Source organism: Pungitius pungitius, chromosome 4, assembly GCF_949316345.1.
Source record: "Pungitius pungitius chromosome 4, fPunPun2.1, whole genome shotgun sequence".
Taxonomy (NCBI): Eukaryota; Metazoa; Chordata; class Actinopteri; order Perciformes; family Gasterosteidae; genus Pungitius; species Pungitius pungitius.
The window spans coordinates 15591768-15618533 of NC_084903.1; the positions used below are offsets into that span (position 1 = coordinate 15591768).

The following is a 26766-nucleotide window of genomic DNA, read 5'->3' on the forward strand; positions in this document are numbered from 1 at the left end:
ATGCTTCACTAATAGCCTCTTTGACTTACACAGCAGCTGGTCCTGCCTTCATAACAGACACTTTGAACCCATTAAAATGCGCATATATGTGTGTGTGTGTGTGTGTGTGTGTCTGTCAAGCATTTATTAAATTAATTAATTTCTTCTGCATGCTTGTAAAACTACTGTTGCACTTTGGACTCCACCCTCAAGTAAGATTTCTTGGAAAAGCTATTTGGTGATCTTTATTTTGTCTGTGAGAAAGGAAAGAAATAGCGTGGCAATTTGCTGACGAAGAAAGACAAGCCTCTAGAGTTTTGTAGTGCATGTCTTTTGTTCTTGTATGTAGCACTCAAGAATCACTTGACTGAGGCGAAAGACAGATGGAGGATATATTCATGAGTGCAATCTAACACAATCACGGCCACTCTAGTTTTCAATTAAAAACATCTCCTTACAAGGACCTTCATGATGAGCCACTTAAAATTTAGTAAATTACTATTTGTCTGTGTTTGTGAGAATGTGTAAAAATGTCTATGTGTGTGCATGTCAGCCAAACAGCCAAACCTAAGCAGACCATGACAGGAGCGTTATATATAGAAAATTTCTAATTATTTCATTCTAAATCAAACCTGCAATCTTGAAGATTTGCATTTAGGTAAATGTCTTAAGTCACTATGTATGTAGCCAATGGTTATAAAACCATAGTGATTAAACCCTACATACCTCTGATGAAAGTATGTGTTTATATATATATATATATATACACTTTCTTAAACAACTCACTTGTGTATGTGAGGCGAAAGCCTTGATTGGTTCCAGAGGCGTTGCTGTTGAACTCAAGCCAGAGGCGATTGGATGTACTATTGATGACAGGACCCATCATGTTATCATTGGTAAAGTTGCCAAGGAGACGGGAAGAAGTATTTTCTCCATCATACACCTGTCAATCAAAGCACAGGAACACAGAACATTAATGAACATATATCAAAAGTGCATTTAGAGGGTGATGCTGGCACACATTGTGTCATTTAATCAATCGGAATGTGAAAGAGCACAGATGAACAGTGCATTGCTGACCTGGTCTGGCAAAAAGAACACCACAAAACATAGTTTGTCCTGAAACCAAAACTGCAGGATACTGCTGTACTACCTGTGCATCTACTCTGCATCAGTGAACAGTGAGTCATCCAGATGCCAAGCAACTCAAGTGAGAAAAAAACTCCCTGTGCCTCAGGAAATAGATATACTTTGCTTTGTTTTGCATCAATGTGGACCTTGGAAAGCAGCACAAAGCAATTGAAAGTTGCTAAAGTGTTTTCTTTTATGTTTGAACCATCAAGATTTCAATGCAACAACTTCGGAGAGAATTCTATTGAAGCGCTGATGGGGGTTATCTTACTCTACTTTTTGTTTTCTAATAATGTGCATTTAATTTAAGAGAAAATAATTGACAATAATAAAATGGGTTTACTGGAAATGAATGAATGTCACAGTATGCATTTTCTCAACTCTAAGTAAGCAGTTATGTAAAAAACAGGGTTTGCGTGACTGTTTAAAATGCTGTCATAAGTATTAAATGACCTAAGGTGCAAGTAAAGACGAGATGGATTAGATGTATGACATATAAACGCTGGTTTATTTAACCTAATCCCTGTTGTTTTTTACATAGTGAGCTATTTCACTATGGGATTCGCCTCGGCGGAATGAACTATGGAAGCACAAATGGCACCTCGTCTGTCAATGACATACTGGTTGAACTGTGCTGTGGCTTTGCCTGCTCCTATTACCACAGTCAATCATCCCCCAACAAATTATACTACACCGATTTGATTCTGCGTCCATGCATGTTATGGTGAAACAAAAGCTCCCACTCAGGAACCAGGGGCCTGGAAAACGAGGCCCGCAAGCCTTTTTCGTGAAACAACACACAAAAGAATGCGGCCCCACAGGCTTTTTCCAGACAATTAGGACTCTGAAGTACCTCTTAATGCCGTCTCACAGCTCAGGTAGAAATGTGAACTGTCCTTGCATAATATTTGATAGCCTGGGACATTTCCACTGACTGGTGTTGACAGCTTCTGCTGCTGGAATGGCAAAGACAAATGGGCAAAGGCAATGTACTGTTCTTTTTCAACGAGTGTATCTCAAACTGCCTGTCAGAAGGTGGACCTCTCCTTGAAAGTAAAGGTGGAGCTGTTCCAATCTGACAAAGAGAGAAACAGGGGAAAGGATACTGTGAGTTTAAAGGTAAAAAGCAAATAGCAATGGTATCAGTTGCGTTACTACCCTACACCTATTTCTCCATCCCTATTCCTTGCACCCTCATATTCTGTCAGTCAGTCTCCCCCAATTAGCTGGCTGGCTGGCTGGGTGACTGGCTGCGTCCGTCTGTCTGTCTCTTTTTCTGCCTGTCTCTCTCTCCTCTTTATTTCTCTCTCAAATTATGTTTCGCTATTGCTTTCTCTCAATCTCTCTCTCCTCCTCTGTGTTTCAGTAAAACTCAGTATGGTTAATGAAAAGCCCTGCAGCTCATAAATCAACATGTCACCATCTGAACCCCCCCTCCCTCAACCCGCTCCCCTCCATATTCACTCCGTCTCTTTTTTTCATTGTACGATTTCTGCACACCCTTTCTTGGTTTCTGTCTCACTCTTCCTGGTTTCTTCGGGGCTGGAAAACATCGGAGTAGATTTGGTAAAGCATTGTATTAATATAAGTCCAGGGAAGAACCTAGCACAATAGAGAAATAGATAGTTCATCATGTTATTAAAAAAGTTATTTGTTGAAGCCAAACTGCAGCCGATTGTGTGACAATGTCGTGTTCCCTATGGGGAATGTTGTTTGTCATTCTTGCAATCAGGCCTGGGGGCCTTCCCAAGATATTTTGATTGCTGTGTTACCATCCAGTGCGTCGTCATTAACTTGTGTGATCTCTTGTCTTTCGCTGAATTCTATTCTCTGTTTCTGTTATTCTCTCATAACGAATCAATTAATTACAGTAAATACTATGTCAAATGCCTTGTGGGGAACACAATCATAATTTGAAAGGAGCACTGCTCCCCAGTCTTGGTGTTTGCATCCCTTTGTTGCATTGGCAGAACGGGGTCTGCAGTGTAAAGCAAAGCATTTCGGAAAGTAATGTCGAGAAAACCTCGGGAAGGTTCTCCACCGTGTCTTTTTTAAAGGTTTTACTGGAATTTACAACACAAGCGATATTTAATCACGTTGATGTCACTTTCCTTTCCATTTAAGGGGATGTGTCTTAACAGTCTAAATATCCCACTGGGAACATTTCCCCCATTTACAATGCTCGTACACCTCTCTGAAAGTCAGACAGAAGCTTGCCAGTACGCTACAATCTACCCACAGACCAGCTCAGCCGGCGCTCTGGGCCTTACACTGAAAATACACTCGCACCACATGGTTTAACTATGCCCTCAGGCCTAATACTGCTAGGAGACATTGTAAGCTGAAAAAGTTTTAGACAATGTCTGTAGGACAGTGTCAAGACTGTAAAACCGATCAAAGAGCTCCTCCTGACCGACACTCAAACACGAGCCAGCATTCAGGCGGTTTTACACATTATGTGAATTAATACGGTTTTTATTCCACTCCTCAGGAAAGTGATTAGGATTTTAGTATGTGACATAAATATTCATCAGACTTGCGTGTTCATAAATGTTATACGTTCTTTCCTTTTCCTCTTTTCCTTTTTTTTCTCTACCATCATTTAGTAGCTTTGAAAAAATGAAAGTCAGTACGCCCGGTTACCAGGCTGGTATCTGCTGACGTGTGCGTCAAACGCCCGTTGACTTGAGTCTTAACCGTTCTGTGTAAGTTCTATTTCCCTGTGGTGCAGAGTCGATCCGCGCGTAGCGAGTACAGCCGTTGAAGTCCTTCGGCCATCGCTTATTGTGTCCGATCTCAGGCCTCTACACAATAACTTTGTTCAGTCCCTCGAGACCGTGTGCTGTGAGGGATTGGTGGAGTTTCCCTTCTGACTCCGGTAGAGCCAGAGGAGCACTTTGTTTTCGTTGGACAGTTTTGATGCAGCATTGTTTGTTTGTTTTTTTCCAACTTTTAGGAATAAAGTCCTTGGTTGGATTAAACCTGCTATGAGAGCGTGCATTTGGGTCTACTGACTACACATCACCCAACAAATATTCAGATTACAAAGGTATAGTGATGTACATAGACGATATGGAACAAAAAAAATAACCTGTTATACTAACAACATCTTTCATAATTTCACATTTTTCTTTTGAATTTGTTTTTCATTGGATTGTAGTCTACAACCCAATGATTGTGGACTATGCTTCTTGTTCTCATGTATTTCTTATTGTGTTAAATTATTTTCATTTTTGTAAATCAAAAAAGAACATACATTTATTTTCTATAGCTCCGGTATTTTCTTCACTTTTTACCACATATCACCCTCGATAAAAGTGAATGCAAGCCAAGGTTAACCTTTAAATAAACAATAATACGCTGTAGTGGGTTTGTGAGAGGGTTAACACAGGCTGAGTGGATTCTTTGTGCATTTGGTTACCAAGTGTTCATTCAGCCGTGGATGACCATTGCAGCAGGTGCACCAATATAGAACATGGGTAATAAACCCCTGCAGGGGTGTTACGGATTCTTACAACAATGTTTAACACATCAAAAAGCTAGAGCACACCTTGCTAACACAATTTAGCTCCATACTTACTGAACCAAAGACTCAAAGCTCCTACTGTCGTTCAAGTTTTGACTGTAGGATTTCCCTGTGCACCACGTTTATACGCAATGGTTGGTTAAACTTTTCTTGATAGCTTAGGCTGAGAGGAATGCATTGAGAGAGTTTGGGGTCTAAAATGTATAACTGATATATTCTTATTCCACGCAGCTTGTTGCCTTTCTTATCGAAGCCTGGAAACTTCCCTGAAATATGTGTTAAAACCGTTCTGGCATCATGCAGGTTTCTGAACCTCTTGATTAGCACGGGCCACGTCATAGCTATTATTAATTTAAACTACAAACACGAGTGAAGTCTAGGTTGAGCATTCTGAGAGATATGTGGCTTTGAACATGGAAGAAACACGCTACAGGCTGGCTGTGCTGTATCTGTACTCTTCTACAGTGGGGACAATTTGATACACTGACGATTTTGCAACCTTTGTTTGCAATTACCGACATCACATCCTGTAGCTCTTGACCAGGTTTGCACACACTGCAACAGGGATTTTGGCCCACTCCTCCATACAGATCTTCTCCAGGTCCTTCAGGTTGTGCGGCTGTCGCCGGGCAACACAGACTTTTAGCTCCTGCCAAAGATTTTCTATTGGGTTCTGGGGACTGGCTAGGCCACTCCAGGACCTTGAGCTGCTTCTTACGGAGCCGCTCCTTAGTTGCCCTGGCTGCGTGTTTTGGCTCGTTGTCGTGCTGGAAGACCCAGCCGCGACACATCTTCAATGCTCTTTCTGAGGGAAGGAGGTTGTTGGCCAAGATCTCGCCTGTCTCCTTGGTAGAAAAGCATCCCCAAAGAATGACGTTTCCACCTCCATGCTTCACGGTTGGCATGGTGTTCTTGGGGGTTGTACTCATCCTTCTTCTTCCTCCTCCAAACACGGCAAGTGGAGTTTAGAACAAAAAGCTGATCTCTCACCTTCCTCGTGATCACTGATGCCCCACGAGGTGAGATCTTGCATGGAGCCCCAGACCGAGGGAGATAAACTTCCTCCATGTTCTAAAAATTGCGCCAACAGCTGTTGCCCTCTCACCCAGCTGCTTGCCTATTGTCCTGTAGCCCATCCCAGCCTTGTGCAGGTATACACTTTTTTATCCCTGACATCCTTACACAGCTCTATGGTCTTGGCCATTGTGGAGAGGGTGGAGTCCATTTGATTGAGTGCGTGGACAGGTGTCTTTTATACAGGTAACGAGTTCAAACCGGTATAGTTAATACAGGTATTGAGTGGAGAACAGGAGGGCTTCATGAAGACAAACTTCTGTCTGTGAGACCTGGAATTCTTACTGGTTGGTAGGTGATCAAATACTTATGTCATGAAATAAACTGCCAAAAACAAAATCATACGATCATGTGATTTTTGTATTAGATTCCGTCACTCACAGTTGAAGAGTACCTATAATAAAAATGACAGACTCCTACATACTCTATAAGTGGGAAAACCAGAAAAAATCGGCAGTGTATCAAATACTTGTTCTCCCCACTGTATATGTGCGAATAAAATAATCCCAAGAATTTCAATGAAACGTAACAAATACATTTGGATAAACCTGCTACAGGAATTCTCAAATTTAGAGATGAACTTTTTTAACTGCCTTCTCTCCTAAATCCTTCTTTTTCTTTTTGATTTAAATACTTCGGTACAGTTATCTAAAGACAAGATGGCAAATTACGTCATTGTAAAACAGCAAGACGATTGGATGCATGTAATCTATTGCCTGATGAAGCATGACTTGAGTCATGACAGATACATATCTGTAAATGTGTGGTCCCAACAAGACTTGTGTTTTGTTTTTCATCTCATTCATGTTGCTGTGTTTGTGATGATACCGACAGCAATTATTTTTTCTTTTCACCACATTTGGTAATAAATCAAACACATAATCTGTTCAACTAGAAATGTGCTTTACATATAGACAGCTTTTTATTATGACTGTTATCCTGTGTATATGTTGAATAAGTCTGTGAATTTGGGAATATAAATATGGATTTTGTTACCACCTGATTGGGAATAGCTATGTCATATTTACGTGCGTGTGTGTGTGTCTGTGTGTGTGTGTTGTGTGAGGCTACCTTGAGATAGTCTCCGTCTTGCAATGAGAAGCTCTCAGCTTTCAGCCTGATTCCTTTGCCCTTTCCTGTGGTGATGTGGTAGATGCACTCGTGGTTGTTATCGTAGTTGGAGGGGAAGTTCGGAGAGAGCAGTACGCCTTCTGGTCCTTCTGATGAAGCTCCACACTCCGCTACAGCAAAAGAGTCAACAAGCGTGTCTAGATCACGATCATAGCATTTACACCAAATAATCCTATGACACTCAGAATGTCTGAGTGGTCTTATTGTTAAAAAATCCCACGTGACATTTTCTGAAAATCACAAAAGCAGTATACTGTAACAGCAAACCTTATGCATGGCATTAATAATAATGACAATAATAATAATAAATCATACGGACTTAAATAACTTCAAAGCACTTGTTTTGAAAGACTATCAAGACAAGGGTGAGGAACGGCCAAAAGAGAAAAAAATGATGTAAAAAGAGGGAAAGCTGAAAATATAGAATATGAAAATATTGGCATAAAAGCACGACTGGATAACGGCAAGAAAAGGTCTTTCATAGAAATGATACAGAATTATCTAGCAGGTGCAGAGCCCATCGAAGTTTAGGAATTTAAATAAGTGGTACTCAGTGCAAATCAAGTTTTGTCCTGTGTAAATGGAGAGAGGAGAAAGGCAGGCTTTGAACTCCGGAGGAGGACCACCACGACAGGAGAAGGAGCGCATGGAGGTAATGAGACAGACAAGAGAGACAAGAGAGAAGAAGTAGAACATTGATACGCTCACTGAGAAACAGATGCTGTGTTTATCCAATCGGAACAGATACAAAAATAAATAAAAGGTTGTGTTGCTTTAGAAAGGAAAAAAGCCCTTAGATACAAAGCATATATTCAAAATCTTGAGAAAACATTTTTAATGTAAGCAGTCTAGATTGAGTGAGTAGGATAATACAGGGTAGTGAATGGGACCGAAGGAAGGGATGAAGAAAGGTGGAAATAATATTAGATAGCATATTAACTAAGGTAGAAAAATACAATGGGGTAAAATGATGAGAGGCAAAACGGGACCAACATAATAAGATACCGTATTTACACTTTATATAGCAGCTAATGCCTTAATTATCTACCCAAATAGTGTCTAAGAGGAGAGAGGGAGAGAAGAAGCTGACAGAAAGAAAATGTATCTCAATGAGAGGGAGAGAGGAACCAAGAGATGGTTTCCAGCAGCTATCATAGCATTCCCGGTCTGGTCTTTTTTGGGGGGCTTCAAAATATCCAGCAGTCAACGTCAGAGTATTATTTACCAGCAGAATCCAAGGAAACACTGAAACTCATCAAATACTAGCTAAATATAACCTCTCAAATAATAGGGAATTACCTTTGTGTCAGCAATAAAATACTGGTCAATTACAACCAAGAAAATGCTGATCAATTTCCATGGTGAAAATGTCCTTTTTTAAGTGGACAGTTGTTAGCACATCATTTGATATCCTTTTAAAAGCCATGCATATTGACACCCACATGACCATGGCCTGAATTTTGTTAAGCACTGAAATCCTTTTTCATTTTCACTGAGACACGAGTCAGCAGGTCTGTCTTACCTATACATCTGGGTAGTATGTTACTCCAGACTCGTCTGCCTCCTCCCAAACAGGTGATCTTGCTCTCCCCCTCCAGTCGGTAGCCAGTGAAACAAGTGAAGGCCAACGAGTCGCCGACTCGGAACCTAAATCCCATCCTCCTGCTGTACGCCGGTACGCCAGGATCCTCACATGGCTCTAAGTCGTATTCTGTCCATCCAGGACACATAAATAACAGTGATGAGCGGGGGGGAGGAACGGTGATTTTTTTTTTGCCGAGCATAAAGTTCAATTGTGTAATTTCTAGGGCTGTCAAAAATAGCGCGTTAACGGCGTTAATCAGCTGTTTGTTGTTAATTACGTCAATTTTTTTGACGCATTTCACGCATGCGCAGTGTGACAAATTATTCAGGTCAGTAAAGTGCCTCTTCCTCTAGGGAATGCACTTCATCCTATACAACACATTACTGCCACCTGCAGGCATATGTCAGGACGTCAGGTTCAGCAAGTCGTTTGCGCCAGAGACCCGCACCCCCCCCCCCCCCCCCTCCCCGTTCTCGCGCAGCAGAACAGAGAAAAAAAGCTCCGCCCAGCAGAGCTTTGCTAAGAGCAGCGCTGAGATAGAGGAAAGACCATCGGAGAGACCCGTAATACTGTTCTGAAACATGCGGAGGAAGGGAAGCCAATGCGATCTAAATCCTCCCAGGTATGGGGATATTTCACACTGAAATGGGGGTGGTAGCGGATTTCTTTGCAGCGCCAGTCGTTCTAATCGCCGCGCTCGACTTCAAGGTGTAACCTTTATTATTGTTCGGTCTGAAACGGCGCGCCCAGTGACGGGTGGTGCAGCAATATTGTTGTTCGGGTGGAAATCGGGAGAAAGGTCGGTCCGGGAGATTTTCGGGAGGGGCTTTGAAACATCGGGAGGGTTGACATGTCTGGTCATGTCTGGTCATCGCAGCCCTGAACCATCAGGAGCACAAACTCACAGCAGAGTGGGATAAACTGCAGAGGCTCGAGACCCTTCTAGAGCCATGCAGGGAAATCAGTCTGTGACTTATCAAATAACATTGCTTTGATTATTTTCTGAAATGAATTAAAAAATCAAATATCAATAACATGTATTTATGTAAAAAATAATAATGATGATAATAATGATAATTATGTATCTGTGTCCTGTTATTTATCTTTAGTATGCATTTCAGAAAGAAAAAATGGTTAGGATTCAGGTGTGATTAATCATGATTAATCCACTGAAAATTCTGATTAATTTGATTAAAATTTTTAATCATTTGACAGCCCTAGTAATTTCCCATAACAGGTTAGCACAGCAAAATTCAGTGACAGTGATGAGAACATGAATCACCATAAAAATGGATATATTTCACATCAGAATACATTGATATAAGACAATTGTTTTCCGTCTGGCTAAAATTAGCAATTAGGCAAGTTAGCTCTATACGTTAAGCAGAGTGAGAAAGCTTTTATGTTGATTTTCTGTGTGCAACATCTATGTGAACAAAAAACGGTTTCTTACCAGAAAAAGTCAAATTAAATCCTTCATAACTCATGGAAAAATCGGATATGAAACGTAGCTGGGCGCTGAAGTTTCCATAGAGCCCCGCTCTGACACTAGGGGGCAGCACTGAGCCGGTGAGTCGAGCTACTGGAACCTGGAAGTTGCTGTCCTCAGTGATGGAAAGGTAGTCATGGTTCTCCTCCAGATGGAATGTGTGGAAAACCAGATGGACTCCTAGAAATCCATGGATGAATGGACGGATGGACAGATGGTTGGATTAATGTATGGACAGATAGACAGTTAGTCAAAGAAACATAAATGGAACCGGATGAACGCAGACGCCAAACAAGAAACTCATATCCACCAATATATTGAGTGTAACTGCAAAGCAATCTTCAAAATGTGAAAATGACTGTATGTGTGTCCTCACCTTTGCCATGAGACACCTCTATAGTCCAGGTGCAGTTAAGAGAGTTGGGGTAAAAGTCAGGAAAGCCAGGGGACAGAATTGTTCCCGTTTTACCATAAACATAACCTCCACAAAGGGCTATAGTGATAGTGAAAAAGAGGCAGAAAGAGAAGGGTGAAAAGAAAAAGAGAAGATACTTAATATTGATATGAATGATTAATATAATCTTATTACAATCAAAACATAGATTGACTCCAGTTAAGATTCTATGACATCATTTGCTCCTAATGTTCATAGTTAAATTGTAATTGAACCACATTCAATCGTTTTTCATTTTCTTTAACAGCAGACCTGCACATTAAAATATAATTTTGATCTAAAGAATATGTCAGTGTGGGCTCTATACAAAAGAACAAGTCTTTCACAGATATGAATATAATAAGGACCAAATGTACTTCGTGCTTTCATCCTGCATACCTTGCATTTGGGGAAAGTTTTGAATTCAAGTTGTGAACACAATGAGGGCTTTGCAGTGCATGTGTGTACATGTGTGTTGGTGCAAACATTAACTTTTTTTATCTCCTAAAATCAACAGTGTAATGGTTTGCTTAGTTGAATATGGGAAATACTCTTGAAACATGTCAAAGCGTTTCTGATTCATTTTCACACTGCATCTATTCCAGTGTGTTTAAAGAGAAACGCTGTGTCTGAACCTCTCTACTTTCTCTGCGTCAATGTCTTTCCATCCATTTACATTATATCAACAGAGCTTGAGTTGACATGATTCCAAAACATTTATCTGAATAGCCGTCTTGTGCGGGTTGCAACTAGTTTCTTCTCACTCCCATCAGGATTCAGCAAACCCAAGGACACCGTCTAGATAACCTCTGTTACAGGAGGCACGTGTGCGTCTCTTTGAGTATGCCAATAATCTGTGTCTAAGAATATCCAATTGATTGTGTGTGTGTGTGTGTGAGAAAGTAAGGGCTGCAAAAATGCAAGAAAAAGAAAAGGAGACAAAAAGAAGAACGATTCATGACTCAAACGAATGTTTGAGGGAAAAATCTAATCAAAATGAGGCGGGCTTTTATAGACAAAGTGCAGATAGAAAGCTGATGTAGAAAGATATAGGTAAAAAAAAATTCACCAAAGGGGACACTGTGACTTTGGTCACTTCTAACAAGTTGTTGTCCTGTCACCAAGGTGCAAGCTTTGAAATATCACTGCACCCCTCCAATATTCTCTGTGACACATAAAGGAGCAGCCAGTGTTCTGTATCATCTGTTTGGAGATTTAGCTGAACTGCAGGAATGAGACGAGCGGTTTGGGTCCAATAGACACTGTGGCATTACAGAAAGGGAACGATAGCTGCATGCCCGCGGGAGAACTATATGTCATTTTGTTTTTCTCATATACAAAGTCTTGTCATAATAATGAATGTTGGTGGCAGCATAATACAGTCGATATGGTGGACAAAGCCTGTCGTTTGCTCAGTTATGAGACAGTTAAAGTATTAACTGTGCCTCTGAGACTGTACTGTAAATAAGATTATTGTTATTAATGTGTCCACGTGCGTGTATTGCTTTGACTATTGTTGTGGGAGTTTTTAAAGATGGCTTTCTTTATCCTTTAAATTAATGTCGGAGTTATTTCCGTGTCTGCTTGTGCTTCTTCCCACCACCAAGCAAAAAGCAAATCAAGTAAACTAACCAATGACAAATTGTCAATAGGTAAAGTCAAAAATTCAGTATTGGTAAAACGCATTTCACACATAATTCTGCTCGTGTAATCTTCTCTGAAAGCTAAATATGATTTATTATACTCTAGTCAAGGCTCACACACCTTTTTACTAAAGCGCGGTTCTGAAATAGTGTGTCTTGTTATGTAACAGCTGTCTGGTGAGATGGCATGATTGGCTGAAAATTGAAAATGTCACTGTGGCCATTTAAAACTGCTTATGTTACACGGTTGAGACCGTGAGATGGATTGCCTCGGCATGAACTCACTCCCAAGTTGAGACATCCTGACTTTGGCTTTCAAATTGGGATTCTTCAATAATTGGCAGAATGAATCAGATGCTGTGTATGAATCTCCCACGATAGCGTGGGCAAATGCTGGAGGAGAAGGCCTGCGACGGTCGCTGAGCATCTGTTTCAGTCGTGCTTGTTGACCCGCATAATTTCACTGAGGCTCGATGTCCAACTTGAAACATTTCGTTAGTGTGTTCTTTGGAGTGGGGATACGTCGTAATTAATCAATTAATTACCGCAGTGGCTGCAGGTTACATCTAATGAAATGGAATAAAATGCACGAGACTGGAAAAGACGGTACTTATAGGAACACCTGCACCTCTATCTGCTCTCCTTCAAATGTCTTTCAGCCTCTTCACTCTACTCACTCCACTTTTGTTTTTGTTTACATGAGAAAGGGACCATCATGGGCAGGTTCGTGTTCAGGAACATCCCAAACCAGTAAGTGGATAAGGGACGATAGAACCCTCAAACAACCAGCGTGCATTAATGCAGGCGTACCGCTTACCTAATGACGCTTAGACCATGTGTTTGCATTTAATATGCAGGTACTTTTGGTTTGTTTGTTTTGTGACATTTAAGTACTGTTTAAAGCTCAAACACTTTCCCACTTATCCCACACACAATTAACACACAGCTAGTGGCTCGTAAAACAGAATTGCAAATAGCAGTTTACTGTTGACGATACACACTGATTCAGCCTGGTCATTGTCAAATATAAGCCTTAGCGATTTCTCACTGTACACTGATCAGTGTATTTTAAATTCTTAGTCATCGTCGGCAACTCAGCTCAATAAAGTGAGAAGCCAATTTTCAAGTGTGACAAACTGTTTTTACTTTTCTAAAACTTTGGCATTTCATTTCAGTTTGGTGCAACTTTCTATTTTCTAAATAAGTCTTAATGGCCCATCAGGTTTTAGCATGCGCCAGATCTCCACGCAATATAGGTTTTGTGGGTTAAAATGAAAGATAAAAGATTCTCACCATCACAGCTGGGAAGAGCGTGACTCCACTGATGATTGTGCTCGCAAACAATTGGCTCCTGATCACTTAGTGTGTATCCCAGATCACATGTAAATGAGACACGGGAGCCGATAAAAAAGCTCGTGCCATGGCGACGACCGTTGACTGGAATACCAGGATCAAGACAAGAGTCTGACTCCATTTTCACACCTGAGAATCACATCACACAAGAAAAAATCAAAAAGTCAAGAGGGTGAAATGTGTGTGTGTGTGTGTGTGTGTGAATAATTACACTTTTTAAGCTTGTCTTCACAAAACCATTTTGTTCCATATGAGTACCTGCAAGTAATTCATCTCGTGTCTACCAAACATTTCTATCAGTCAGTCAATCAGCCTTACTTTCATATCGGATGCTGAAGCCCGCTGCAGAGCGGCTGTTGTCTGTCGTGAACAACAGGAACAGGACGTTGGATGTGGAAATCAGGAAATGAGGCGCTTGGGTGCCGTGATATTCACCGACGAGGGGAGAAGAGACCGAGGGGCCGTCCCGGATTTCCAGTGTGTCATAATTAACCTCAGTCTGGAACCTACGCAGACGCACAAGCAACAACGAAAAAAGAAGCAAATAGAAAAAGTGATTCACATTGACTCACATTCCACCTGTAAATTGAAAATAACTGACCTTGTAAAACCAACTATCTGAAAAAAAGGCTTTCTGCCTGCAATATCAAGAGTTGTGTCTGAAGGTCACGCGGAACCAGCTCGTTCCTCGAGACCGTCGGTGCTGTTTATCATTTGGAAAATATCACAGGAATGCAACTACCTTTCCTGGATAGAAAACAAAGAGTTTGATACCACTAATGACAGCGTACTGCTCTAACCAGCCAACGGTTAGCCCCAGGACATGATATTTACACACAATGCAAATTCTGAAGGACCCGCCTCGATGAAGATAATTTGGCCGTTACGTCAATTCCCCAAAAGACAAATATGAGTTTTAGCAATTTCAGGCTACACTGCATCTGCTTGTGGGTTGTTTTCAGAGAAAACTGTGCAAAAAAAACAACATCAATTATTTACAGCAGCATTATCTCAACAACTTTATTTGTATTCGAAAAACTGACAATATTTCTGAAAGACAGACCAACAAAAAGACTGACTTAATAATTCAACGGCTGTGGGACAGAAGTGTAAAAAACGTCTTTCAAGATGGCCTTGTTATCCAATTAATAACAATCTGACGAGTATTCTGAGTAAGTGATGAGCAAACTCAAACAAAGCTCTCTACGCCTACAGAACCCACTCACTGACCTGTCAAAGTGTATTTTCACAGCGTGGTCTGGCTGCGCTTCAATCACCCACTGGCAGTTCAGAGAGTCTTTGTAAAATGAGGGCCAACCCGGCGACAGAAGAACACCAGTATGAGCTGTGAGGTGTCCTCCACACGGAGCTACAGGGAAATAAACACACAACCACAGAGGGAGAGGAATTAATCACTTTTGCTTTAACACTATTATTGCATGAGCAAAACGCTCATGTCACATCAAGTTTAGAGACTCATAGTTTTCCAATTTAGGTTAGCGCTGTAACCCTTTATAAATCTATAGAGTTTATACCAACACGTTTACTTTCAGAAAAGACACATTTGAGTTGTTCAGCCCTTGGAAAAAGGGCTAAAATAATTAAATTCAAGAATATTTAAGTAATAAATAAGCTCCCCATTTGTCTGTCACTCAAAAAACTGCACATTGCTGACAGATAGTCAAGATTGAGTACAAAAGTTCAGTATAGGATCAATATAAATAAAATGCTTAATTAAACTACTGTAACATCCTTTATAACAACTTTAGGGCTGGAATTCATGATACCGAGTGCTCTTTCTCCAATATGTAATTTGCATAGCTCTTATTTCACACTCACGCTTGCTCCGTTCTAAAGTTGCTGATGCCTTCATCTTTCTGATTGCTAACATAACTCCAGATTTTCAGCAAGCTAAAGAAAATTAATTTTCTTGTACCTGCTTTGTGCACACTGAAGCTGTGGTACTCATGGATTGGATTTACAAGAGGAAGTCATTCAAGAAATAAAGTATAAGTATCCTTCCTTGTCCAATGGGTGGAATAATATTTTCCGACGTTTCATATTTAATAAGGTGACAGCCCTCTTCAATTGTATGGTCTCATCCATCCCATTTATTAACAACAGCCAATATTGTATCTTGTGATTTAGTCAATACAATCAAGGGGATGAAGGGGCCACAAAAATAGTATACATTCTCCAGGCGAAAAGTGCTGAAATAACTGTTCACTACCCTCCTTATGACATCTAAATAGTGGCAAATCTGCACCCCATTGACACATCTCTGTATATGGGATTCTGCATTTGATGAATGCATCACCCTGAATTTCAGCAGAACTTCTCATTTAAGAATATTGATGTTAAAGTGAAAGATGCGTGAAAACAAGCTGAATACATGTGGGGAGAATGCAGGCTAAAGCAATGAGAGAAGGAAATGTAGTGAAGTTCTAAAGTTGCATAAGCACACTTAAGCTGTTTTGTCATCCTCTTTTGGGGCAAGTCCAACATTTTCTATAATTGTCTGTTGGTCATGTGCAATGAAAGTCTGTATTTGTGTTTACCTTCACAGCGAGGTACAGCCGCCGACCAAACGACATTTCCATCCTGGATGATGCAAGTGACCTGATCAGACCCCTGAAAACAGGTCATGATACTTAGATATGGTACTTAAGATAAAGGAAGAAATAAAAACAACATTAAACAACAACTAAAAATAAATAAGTAAAAATGAATACAAGTAAATTCAACCGACAAATTAGGAATAGGGGAGGAATCTGTACAAATGCTATTACAAACATGCTACTGATGTTATCACTTCTAATAAACATAGTAAATATCTTGTGTGAATACCCTATTATGGTAGATCAACACCGATATACAATACCGTACCTGTGTCCTAATGAATCCTTGATCGCAGCGGAAAGCCACAGAGCTGCCGAGCTGGAATTGGTCACCATACCTTTGACCATTGACAGGAACTCCTGGGTCATGGCATTCATTCTGTCCAAATGCTTCAGAGAAATAACAATGAGGGAATAGTTAAAATAAACAAAGAACTAAACAAATGGTTAGAAAACGAAATACTAATTTTTTTTTAACTGAGAACAGAGAACATTTGACAGCTTAAGACAATAAAAAAATAACCCATTGTGCCTACAGACAATAGCATTGACATTTTAAGCGTTGGAGTGGTTCAGAATACATGTGCAGGTTTGATCATTTGAACAACAAGGTATTTTAATGCATTTGAATACCGTGAAATAAAAAAAAATCAAGGAGGGGGGAAATCACTGTCAGTAAATGTGACATCTCTACTGATATGGAAATATAGGAATGGCATTTATCTTCACGTGGATTCAACCCTGTCATGTTTAGCTTATTTCATCCCCATTTCAGAGATTAACCTGATCCCACCCAGAGCACACTTCCAGTGATTGGTCATGCCTCAGGTTGATTAGCTACTGATGGGAAGAAAATGAGAGTAGACAGAGAAAAAAAAAGACAGAGGGGGAAAATGAGAGCAATTGAGGAAGGTTCCATATGCAAAGAATCCTCACACATAATACATGCAGTGCATGTATGCAGGCAGATGGATACATCTGGATACATCTGGATACATGGATACATACTACTTACGCACTCAAACATAATATAGCCATGTATACTTTCTCACATCAGACCTTGTTAAAAGTACTGAAAAATATTGGGGGGATACAATTATAAGTAAATAATAAATAATAAGTAAGTATAATTATAATAAAGTGTTTCAGATAAAGGAAGTGTGAGACTGAAATGAAAAAACTTGACTTTAATTCAATTAGATATCTGTACCGAGGCTCTCACAGAGGTAGGTCCTTTTTTCTCACATGAGGTCGGTGCCCGTCAAACGAGACACGTACTAACTGTGCATCGTGCCGCAGAGCAGCGGCCACATTGCTGTGACGCAATCAGCTTTGTGTGTAGTTTGGTTGGCCTGACACACTGTCTAAAACAAACAAAAGTAAGAAAACGGTTTCACACACAGAAATATACTGTGTGGTCTCCTTCCACTGTTGTCTCTGACCGCAGAGCAGCGGCTGGGATGCGGTGGTGCACTCGGCACTGTCATCACTAGTGGACCAACGTCTACTCGGGGCGAGCCCTTTCAAAGTAGTGAGCCAGCAGTCAGCAATACGCCGCTGGGCACAGTCAATGACAGTGCAAAGCCCTTACCAGACAAAACTTTAGGAGATTGGGTCAGCTTTGTGTCATTGTTTTCAATGTGACTTAACTATTTTGTGTGTGGCTTTTGTATTAAACAGTGCCTTGCATTTTCTACACTCTGCGTCAGCAGCCTCGAGCTCCCCAAAAAACCTGTAGCTGACTGTGAGTGATTCTCCTGGTGGAGATATGATGTCGGGGACAGCGAGAAGGAGAGAAGCCACGACCAATGACTTCGAAAGCAATATATTGGAAATCAAGTGTCAAGATCCTGAGGGTGTGGCAGGGTGTAGCTTTTTACTGGTATTGTGTGATTTCAATGGGGGTGCAGTAAGACGTTTTGCTAGTTTACCATGAATTGCTGTATCTCGTTTCTGTGTGAATATTGGAGTAATTTTGCTGTTTGATGTGGTATAAATTTACCCAAATGGAATCCATTTACCATTTAACATTAATGTAAGAAACTAATAACATGTGTTATGATGTGTTCCAATTATATTCTCCAATTGTTCTGTCAATAAAATGTACATATGGGTATTCATCCACAGTAATCGTGTTTTTCTTGTGTTTTTCAAGAGACTTTTAGTAGATGAATGTTTGTCAGTGAAAAGGACTCTATTGGCATATTTTGCTTCCAATGGTGCATTTAATCCGTGTTAGGATTAGGGATTAAATTGTTTGCATTAGGATTAGAGGATCAACTTTTATTCTGTGGTGCTGAAGAGACAAAAAATATCACTTTTATAACTTTTACCAGTCAAATATAACTCTTTAAAGGAAAGTCAGAGACAAGGTCATGGGGGAGGCAGTCTGGGAAATGGAGCAAAACCACATGAAATTAAGAAAGAATAAATCAGAGTCAGTCATGCAGCACTCGTTCAGCTTAGAGCAGGCACATATACAAGATGCACTAGTCAGATTCAAAGCTAAAAATGGGACGGCTTTAACTAAGTATAGCATGAGTAAGACATACAAAGAGTAATCTGTCAAGAAAAAGAACAACACAGAAAAACAGAGATGCCAAGTGCTTCAAGAGAAAGTAAGAATATCTTCCCTAATTCAAAAATAGTGTATATTGCTGCTGCATTACATATTAGACAAGTATTTCTTTGTCACAATAGGATCTTACACTGTTGCATCTATGAAAAGGTCTGTTTTCATCCATTCTGAAGAGCTGTAATCTTAGAAAAGCAATCCTACGTCTCTCATGTCAGTACATCTAATCAACAGACAGACACAGACAGGTAGGTAGGAAGCACATACTTGTGTAGCTGATATTGAATCCTTTTCCAGTATTGGAATGATCAGATTGAAATTCCAGTCTCATGATGTGTCCATTCGAGGCGATCTGGGATGGGACATCTTTTCCCGAGAACGTCCCAAAGGTTGTTGGCTCAGACAGGCCTGAAGTAGAACACAGTTTAAACAATCTTTTAGAGACATGTTTTGTTGTTTCTTATCTAATTATGTCTGAATAACATTAGGCCAAGGACGTACTTGGAAAGTGAAGGGCTCCAATAAAAAAAGAAAACACCCCGAAAGACCTCAGGAGAAGTATTAAATATTATTATTATTAGTGTTACTTTGAGACAACTCATTAGGTCTTAAGACTCTTGTTAAAGTTACCATGGCTTAATGTGTTTTTGTGTGTTATTTTGAGTAAAAATGTTACCAATGTACATACTCAAAATCTTGTCACTGTGGCAGTAAGCCTTATATTGTTTCAAGTACCAATCAAACCCCTTAGAGACTGTAATGAATGGCTGAACCGGGCTGTAATATATGTAACATATGTTAAGATATGCTGTAGCATCAAGGCCTCGCTCAATATTCCCATTTAAGGACCCTCTGTGTACCAATTGAATGGTCCCAAAGCCACTACCCATCCCCCACTTGCCTGTGCAGCTGTAACCATACCAGACACCCGTGTCACAGGATAGTATCATTTACCGCAAACTACACACTTTTTGGCAGAATACACTCTGCTCTTGAGGGTGCTCCCAAATGATCCAAACACCAGCGACACATTCAGTAGTGATCGAATATAACCCGTGAGGGGTACACAGAACAGGGCCCAGCAGGCTGTTATCGGTGAGATATGGAATAAACATAATACACAAGGAGAGAAGTGCCATCCCCAGCAATGGTGATAAGACCCATGAACAGAGGGAGGCTGAGTTGGTTGTTTGAGAAATCAATCGTCGCAGCCAGTAGCTTTTAGCAGGTAGAAATAAACAGATTAACCTCCAGCAGCAGCGCCATAATGATTGTGCATTAGTGAGAGACATTTGAGATTTAAAAGACCATTTTATTGTGTCATCTAATGCTATTGGAATTGTAGTTTGAGTGTGATCAGCAATTGTAAATGTCAACTGATGCTGATGAGCTACTGGCATGCCCAGGTTCAGTTCACTGCCAAAGATGACACTATGCTCATTGTTGCTGATGGCCCACAAGGAGTCAAACCGATTGGTGCTGCAGCAGTAGCTGTGAATCATCAAAAAACACCTGCAGTGTTTTACAGGTAGGAGAAGGAGCCCTAGTGACATTCATTTTGCCTTTTGCCACCCAATATGTCATGTGCACGTCCACGCAGGGCCATCTACCCACCGAGCAAACGGTTTGAAGTGGTGTCTTGTGTTCTGGTCCGTTCAATGATTACATTTGAAAAGGTCACTCTCCAGAAATCAACTATCTCTGTGGGCTCGGTGATGCTTGAACTGGCCCTATGGCATCTGCAATCATGTTTTTTTCATAGTCTGACAGACTTTAAATCCAGTCGTTGTAATCCATGCGTATACAGAGCGATTGTGTTTATGCACTTGCAGTGAGAAGACGGGAGAAGACCTACTTCTTTTGGTCAGTGGTACATTAATTGTAATATATTCATTTGACGATTCTATTGACACTAACAATATTTATACTTTTTTACTTTAAACTTTACTTTTGCATTATATATTTTAAAAGGCACACGAAAATGGTATCAGCACTGTTTCAGATTATTCCTAGTCCATCAAATCCTTAATAAAAAATTTATAATATAGAAGACAGCATGATTTATTTTCTATGTGATTTAGAATATATTGTTTGGAATGCACAACTTTGTGAAAATAATACTCAAAAAGGTGCAAAGAAAAGCAGTGTAGAAACCCAGCCAGGGATTCGTCAGCAACGCTGTGCAGAAACATTTTTATTTAGTTTTTTGTTTTTATTTCCTCTTAACTGAGGAGTTTTTTTTTATCTTTGAATGAATAAAGCTACATGGTGACCGAGTTTCAAAGTCCCATTCACCTTGTTCGTCAGCAAACTTAGGGCATATCTTACTAAAAGAAAAACAACGCAACAATAGTGACATGGTCATAGCCTTACTTATTTAGGAGGAGGTTCACAGAGATGCATTATGTAACAATCCATCACAATGTGGTCATTTATTAGATGGCTTTCCGATTATGTTAACCTTTTATAAAGTAGTTACAAGCATAACTTGAAGCTTCAGCAGATTTCTTATAGTATTGTTTCCCAGTTGATTTATGGATTATTGCTTGTGCATTTGTTTTTATTTCATTCTCCTATTATGCAGGGATCAAAGTCGTGAGTGGCAAGGTCACATAAACTCCTTGGTGATTGGACAAGACAAATGGTTTTATTATGGAGAGAAACTTTTATCATATTACATTTGGATGCAGATTTATTTCCCTTCAGGACTAAAGCGCTGGGGCAGTGTGTCACAAGATTGACTTCATAACAGCAATTGTGTAGATAACAACGATGCAAATGTTTTTCACGTCAATGTGTGACAAAAGAGAGAATTTCAAAATATTAATAAATATGTATATTATCAATGATGTATTAGCAACACTTGAGAAGTGATCCGTTTATTATGGCTGTCACTGCCTCCCAAAGTAATTTCCCAAATATACTTTTTTATCTTTTAAATCAATGATTGCAAATTAACTCACCATACCCATGTTGAGTTGTGTTACTTTTAGACCCATTTTTATTATATGTCAGCATGCTGAGTTCAGTACTGCGGCAGTTGACTTCAAAATATTCAAAAAGATGTTCAGTGTTATTTTCTTCAAGGTTCACATAGTTGTGGTGCAAACAACAGCTTTTGCAGTTTTCACATAAATTCCTTTAACTGATCTAAAACAGTAGTTACAAAGGTATTTTCTCTGCTAAATATCCCAAGAGTTTTAAAATCTTGATAACATTCAAGAGGGAATTTCATCAATAGAAGAGTCGCAGTGATAAAAGAAGGCGTACGCTGGTGGTTCAATGTGACGGCAGTGTTTGATCAGCAAGCACAACAAACTAGACTTCGAAGCAACAACTTTAATTAAAATTTGCCCATTGGAGAAGCACTAATTGCCCTGCAATTTTCAAAACCATGCCACGAAAAATCCCCTGCTGAGGGACAGGTTTACGGCCTGCTAATTTAGCACAACTTCATCTTTTATGACAAGCCAGAGAAAACAAGGTCTTTTGTTGATTCAGTTTGAATCAATAGCTTTCAATGGGTCATCAAATTGCCCTGTGTTCTTTGTGTAGTGGAAAAGTGCACAACAAAATAAATATTCTGAGTTTGCCAGCAAGCTATTCCTCAACCAAACCTAATAAGAGGTTACCTAAATGCACATCGATATTTGAGCAACATGGAATTTCCTTTTAATGCATTGCCAGGGGTGTTAATTTGGGGAATGAGAAATTAGGATACAATTACCTTCATCTTTGATCACCAACCAGTCGAACTGTGGCTCCAGGTCAAAGTCAGAGAACAGGAGATGAATACGGCTACCCGGCTCAGAGATAATCAGCCACACACAGTTCAGGTTGTTCCCGTACTCCTCTGGGTAGTTCGGTGACAACACAGTCCCAGACGGAGCCGTGAAGTTGAAGAAACATGAAACTACAATCAGGAATGAACAGAGGCAGTAAGGAAAGAGGTCAAGTTAACAGGTAATTGGGAAAGCATGCAAGCAAAAATAATTAAATATAGCAAAATAAACATGCACTTACATATACAACTGGGTTTATTGCCAGACCACTGGTTATTGTGCTGGCAAGTGATGGTCTTCTCTCCCACTAGTTCAAAGGCTGACTGGCAAAAGAAGGTCAACACGTCGCCATGTTGAAAGCGATCACCGCTACGACGACCAAATGCCGGCACGCCGGGATCGCCACAGCCTCCCCGTTCGATCTCTGCAATACATAACATGTACAGCCATGTTTTCATCCCGAAAATGAATGCAACATGCAACGTGGTGAGATTAGTGGTTAGTTTGTTCGTACTTGTGAGGTGGGATTAAATGGGAATAAAGGCATTTATTGATTCTTTGATTTTCAAATCGTGCTGTTTTGGCTGTTTATGGTACCGAGGCCATGTTGATCCTCATGTCATCCTTCTGGCTGTCGCAGCTATCAACTTTATCAACTATGCCTTTTAAAAACCTCTATCAGACTTGTGGCTAAGGTTAATATAAATGTGTGCGTGTGTGTGTCTTTGAATGCGAAAAGACTTCTTATGCTGTCTATCCACAACAGCCATACTTTAAAAGTTTGCAATGGCCACCTTCTACTCTTGATTGTAGGTTGACAAATGGTAATAACTTACCATTAATTCAAAGAAATAATAGCTGCAACGTCAATGTGACTATGGGGGGCAGCAAAACAAAAAAGTTAAAATTCCAAGTCTCAATTATTGACAATTCTGTGCTTTAGTTGGAAGGGCAGGGGAAGCACACAGGTAAAACACACACACACACACACACACACACACACACACACACACACACACACACACACACACACACACACACACACACACACACACACACACACACACACACACACACACACACACACACACACACACACACACACACACACACACACACACACACACACACACACACACACACACACACATCATACTTACTCGTTAAAAAAACGCAGGATGTACAAATCATAGAGAGCAACACCGATGCTTGTGACATTATATTGCATACGACATTCTTGCATTGTTTCTTCACCCGTTTTTTGTCTGTTACCAGTTTAAATTGTTGCTGCTCCTTCAGTGCTTAATTTGTATTTCTCTCTCAATCTGATTAAATAATCTGCTTTTTGGCATGAGTGTCACGTTAACAGTAGGGGCCAAACTGGCCTACAATCATATCCCATTGGTTTTGTCACTCTCCTTTGTTATCCCGTTTTCGCCTAATGGCAATATGTTTTCATCCACTGCTTTCTCCTCCTTTAAAATTTGACATTCTACCAGACATCTGTCATCTTGTAACACATGCTCCACCATGCTCCTGGATTCGCTCTGGGCAAAAACATCTCAAGGTGAGCAATGTATGTGTGCATGTGGGTGTGTGTGTGCGTGTTCTTCCCATTTGCTATCTGTTGGGATGTAAGTAGATCCACAAGAGTAGAATACACAAAGAAGTGGCGTGTGTGTGTGTTTGTGTGTGTGGCCCAGAGCTATCTGTCACACAGTTGACGAATGACTGGATGGATATCAACGATCTTGAGCCCCTAAGTCTGTCATTATGGTGGCAGCAGCGTTCTTGCTCCCTATTTAGTCTTTTTTTAGTTTGTTCTTCTTTTCTGTCAGAGTTGAAAGATTTTGTTGAAGTGCAGGGCACAGATTTACAACTCAATATATGTCATGCTTCCTTGTCTTTTGCTCTTCGGAAGCAATATATTATACAAAGCAATATACATGGCTGAGAAATAAATGTATGCAAATGAAATAAAAAAAAGATTAAACACATTCACTTAGAGGACTATCCATAAAGATAATTATTCTTTATTTATCACAGAATAAGGTGACACAGTGGAGATTAAGTGTGTGCCCCACTAATGGAAGCTCTCTTTCTTGCATCAATGATGAACGGTCCCTTTCAGGAAGTGATATGCAAAAACCTGCCTGCAATTAAAGTTTATGGCTAAAAGTGCCATCAAAGAGAAGCTGCACAGCTGCAACACCAAATCTGGCCCTAAATTGGGGGTCAATAGCGCTTTATGCACTGCCCGCCCCCCGACTGCCGACTGTCAGCAACCTTGCTAGGACCAGAACATCTTCACCTTTGATTTCATGCCTTTAAAGTTCTGTGACTGTGTCTTACATGGCTGTGATGTTTCCATGTTGACAGCATTCATGCACGAATAGACATTTGTATAAAAACCTGTCACTCAAGCACTCACCTCGCTTGTGGTAGTTATGGCTACAGCAGGAATCTCCAGGTTAACATTTTGCCGTGTCATTATTGTGGAATAATAAAACAATGCAATGGTCATTTTAGTCTGTTGATTTAAAAAATAATGTTTATTATTTACATCGTGACTCTTTCCAGAGCCAATTGGCATCAGCCTGAGAACTTGGCAGACACATTTCACTGAAAGCCTCGACTATCGTAATGGGCTGAGAGGGTTTATGATGTTAACATCATCATCGCTCTCTTTCCCTCTTGAACATGCACATAAACCCACAAACACACACAAAGAGTGATTGACAAGTGTCACATGCCAGTATTCAAAAAGCTACACACACACACACACGTTCTGTCTTTGAGGCTCTCGGGGGTTTGATCTGATCAAAGTGTGTGACTTGCTGACGTTATGCAAGTTGACAGAATCACACACATACAAGCGAGGGTAAAACATACCACAGGCGGTTGTTCAGTTATCCTGGGTAAAACCACGAGATCATCTAGAGGTTATCAAATACGACTTTATGTCCATTACTTTCTTCCTATAAAACAATCTCAGTTAATAGTGTCATTGCCTTGGAATATACGACGTATAATTGAGGTGGGCTATTTTGATCCCTCGGGGCAAGTTGTAAGGAGAAAAACGGTTAGCACTTTATAATATGATGTTTAACACCACGTGCTTACAGTGACAGTGAAATGCAGTTTCTGTAGCTAGCTAGTGGGCTGGTTCCCTTCAGCAGTTAGTGACCCCGGACAACACTGTCAACAACATCAGTGAATCAAACGTGGCTAAGCACAACCAAGCGCACAAACCTTTATCCATCTGCCTCCCTCCTCCTCTCTCACATTCCCTCAATCTCACCTACATCGTTTATTTCCTTTCACTCAGTTTATTATTTTGTCTCCTTCCGTCTCTCTAGTTTATCAACGTTCATCTCTCTACCTGTCTCACTGTTTGTCTGAAGTTAATTAAATTAATATATGTACCATTTAATAAAATATAATCAAAAGAGGCGATTTGGAATGTTGAAACGCAGAAGATAATTTAATGGATTGTTCTAAATAGGATGTATTGAGAGGGACATCTATGAGGGATGTCTCACTTTCAGCTTCACTCGCTCTGACTGTCACCATCGTTCTCCCTCTATCAGTGTTAACTTTGGTGTTGTAGGAAAAATAACCAAGCAAAACGATCAGCTGATTGGCTCGTAATTCTCGAAATGCACAGTCGGACACACACACACACTCACATGTCTACGCAAGGACAGACAATAGCCGTTGTGTCCACTATTGAATCAGTCCGTCAGCAACGCAATGACTTTCACACTCCATTGTGTGAGAGTATATATCTGTTTGTGAGAGAGTGTTTTATCTGCAGAGAAGAGGGATAGAAGCGTGGGGGTTGGAGGGGGCCTTACCTTCATAGACTGCTTTGAAACCCGCCGAGCCGATCGTATCGTCCGACTGCAGGTGGAGCCACATCTGATTGGACAAGCTAACGATGAGGTCAGGGACAGTGGAACCTGTAAGTCTAAACAAACACACACACACACACACACACACACACACAGTCACATACAAATACAACCCAGCAACAAAAACTGTCAAAAAGTAGGATTGCTTTATCACTTCTTACTTGTGTAACAATGCATAATGTGTACCTGCACAATAGCGTCCATGTGTCTCCAATTGCCTCGCTTATTGCAGCTGTTCTATACTGTTGCATTTCCACATAATACTATATCATGGGCCAGAGAATGTGAGTGTTGCTTACACATAGAGGACTCTGCGAGTGTCTCCTATTTTCCCTCCATCTCCCACAGTTAGTGTGTCATATCCTCTTTCCAGGTCAAACTCTTCAAAGGACAGCTTTATCACCTGGAAGAACAAAAAGGGAAAAATAGGAGAAAACATTAGAGACAAGAAAAAGATTATAAAATTATATTTATTAATTAATTCCAGCAGGGATGGTCTCATGCTTTTTCACACAATTTCCAGCAAAGGAAAC

The 26766-nt window shown here is 40.3% G+C and overlaps 1 protein-coding gene across 2 annotated transcripts in view; it reads right to left on the minus strand.

The window, feature by feature from the left end:
- Window positions 1–26766, minus strand: part of LOC119225135 (CUB and sushi domain-containing protein 1-like) — a 282822-nt gene that overhangs the window by 83968 nt on the left and 172088 nt on the right. For both annotated transcript variants that reach the window (XM_037482822.2, XM_037482815.2), the window contains exons 11-25: window positions 26533–26636; window positions 26177–26289; window positions 22561–22743; window positions 22265–22450; window positions 18805–18945; window positions 16231–16352; window positions 15903–15975; window positions 14575–14713; window positions 13663–13850; window positions 13285–13473; window positions 10292–10408; window positions 9880–10095; window positions 8364–8552; window positions 6782–6951; window positions 766–922 (exon numbers count right to left, since the gene is read on the minus strand). In XM_037482822.2, the coding sequence (XP_037338719.2) occupies window positions 766–922; window positions 6782–6951; window positions 8364–8552; window positions 9880–10095; window positions 10292–10408; window positions 13285–13473; window positions 13663–13850; window positions 14575–14713; window positions 15903–15975; window positions 16231–16352; window positions 18805–18945; window positions 22265–22450; window positions 22561–22743; window positions 26177–26289; window positions 26533–26636 (2287 nt within the window). The remainder of the gene's footprint in view (window positions 1–765; window positions 923–6781; window positions 6952–8363; window positions 8553–9879; window positions 10096–10291; window positions 10409–13284; window positions 13474–13662; window positions 13851–14574; window positions 14714–15902; window positions 15976–16230; window positions 16353–18804; window positions 18946–22264; window positions 22451–22560; window positions 22744–26176; window positions 26290–26532; window positions 26637–26766) is intronic.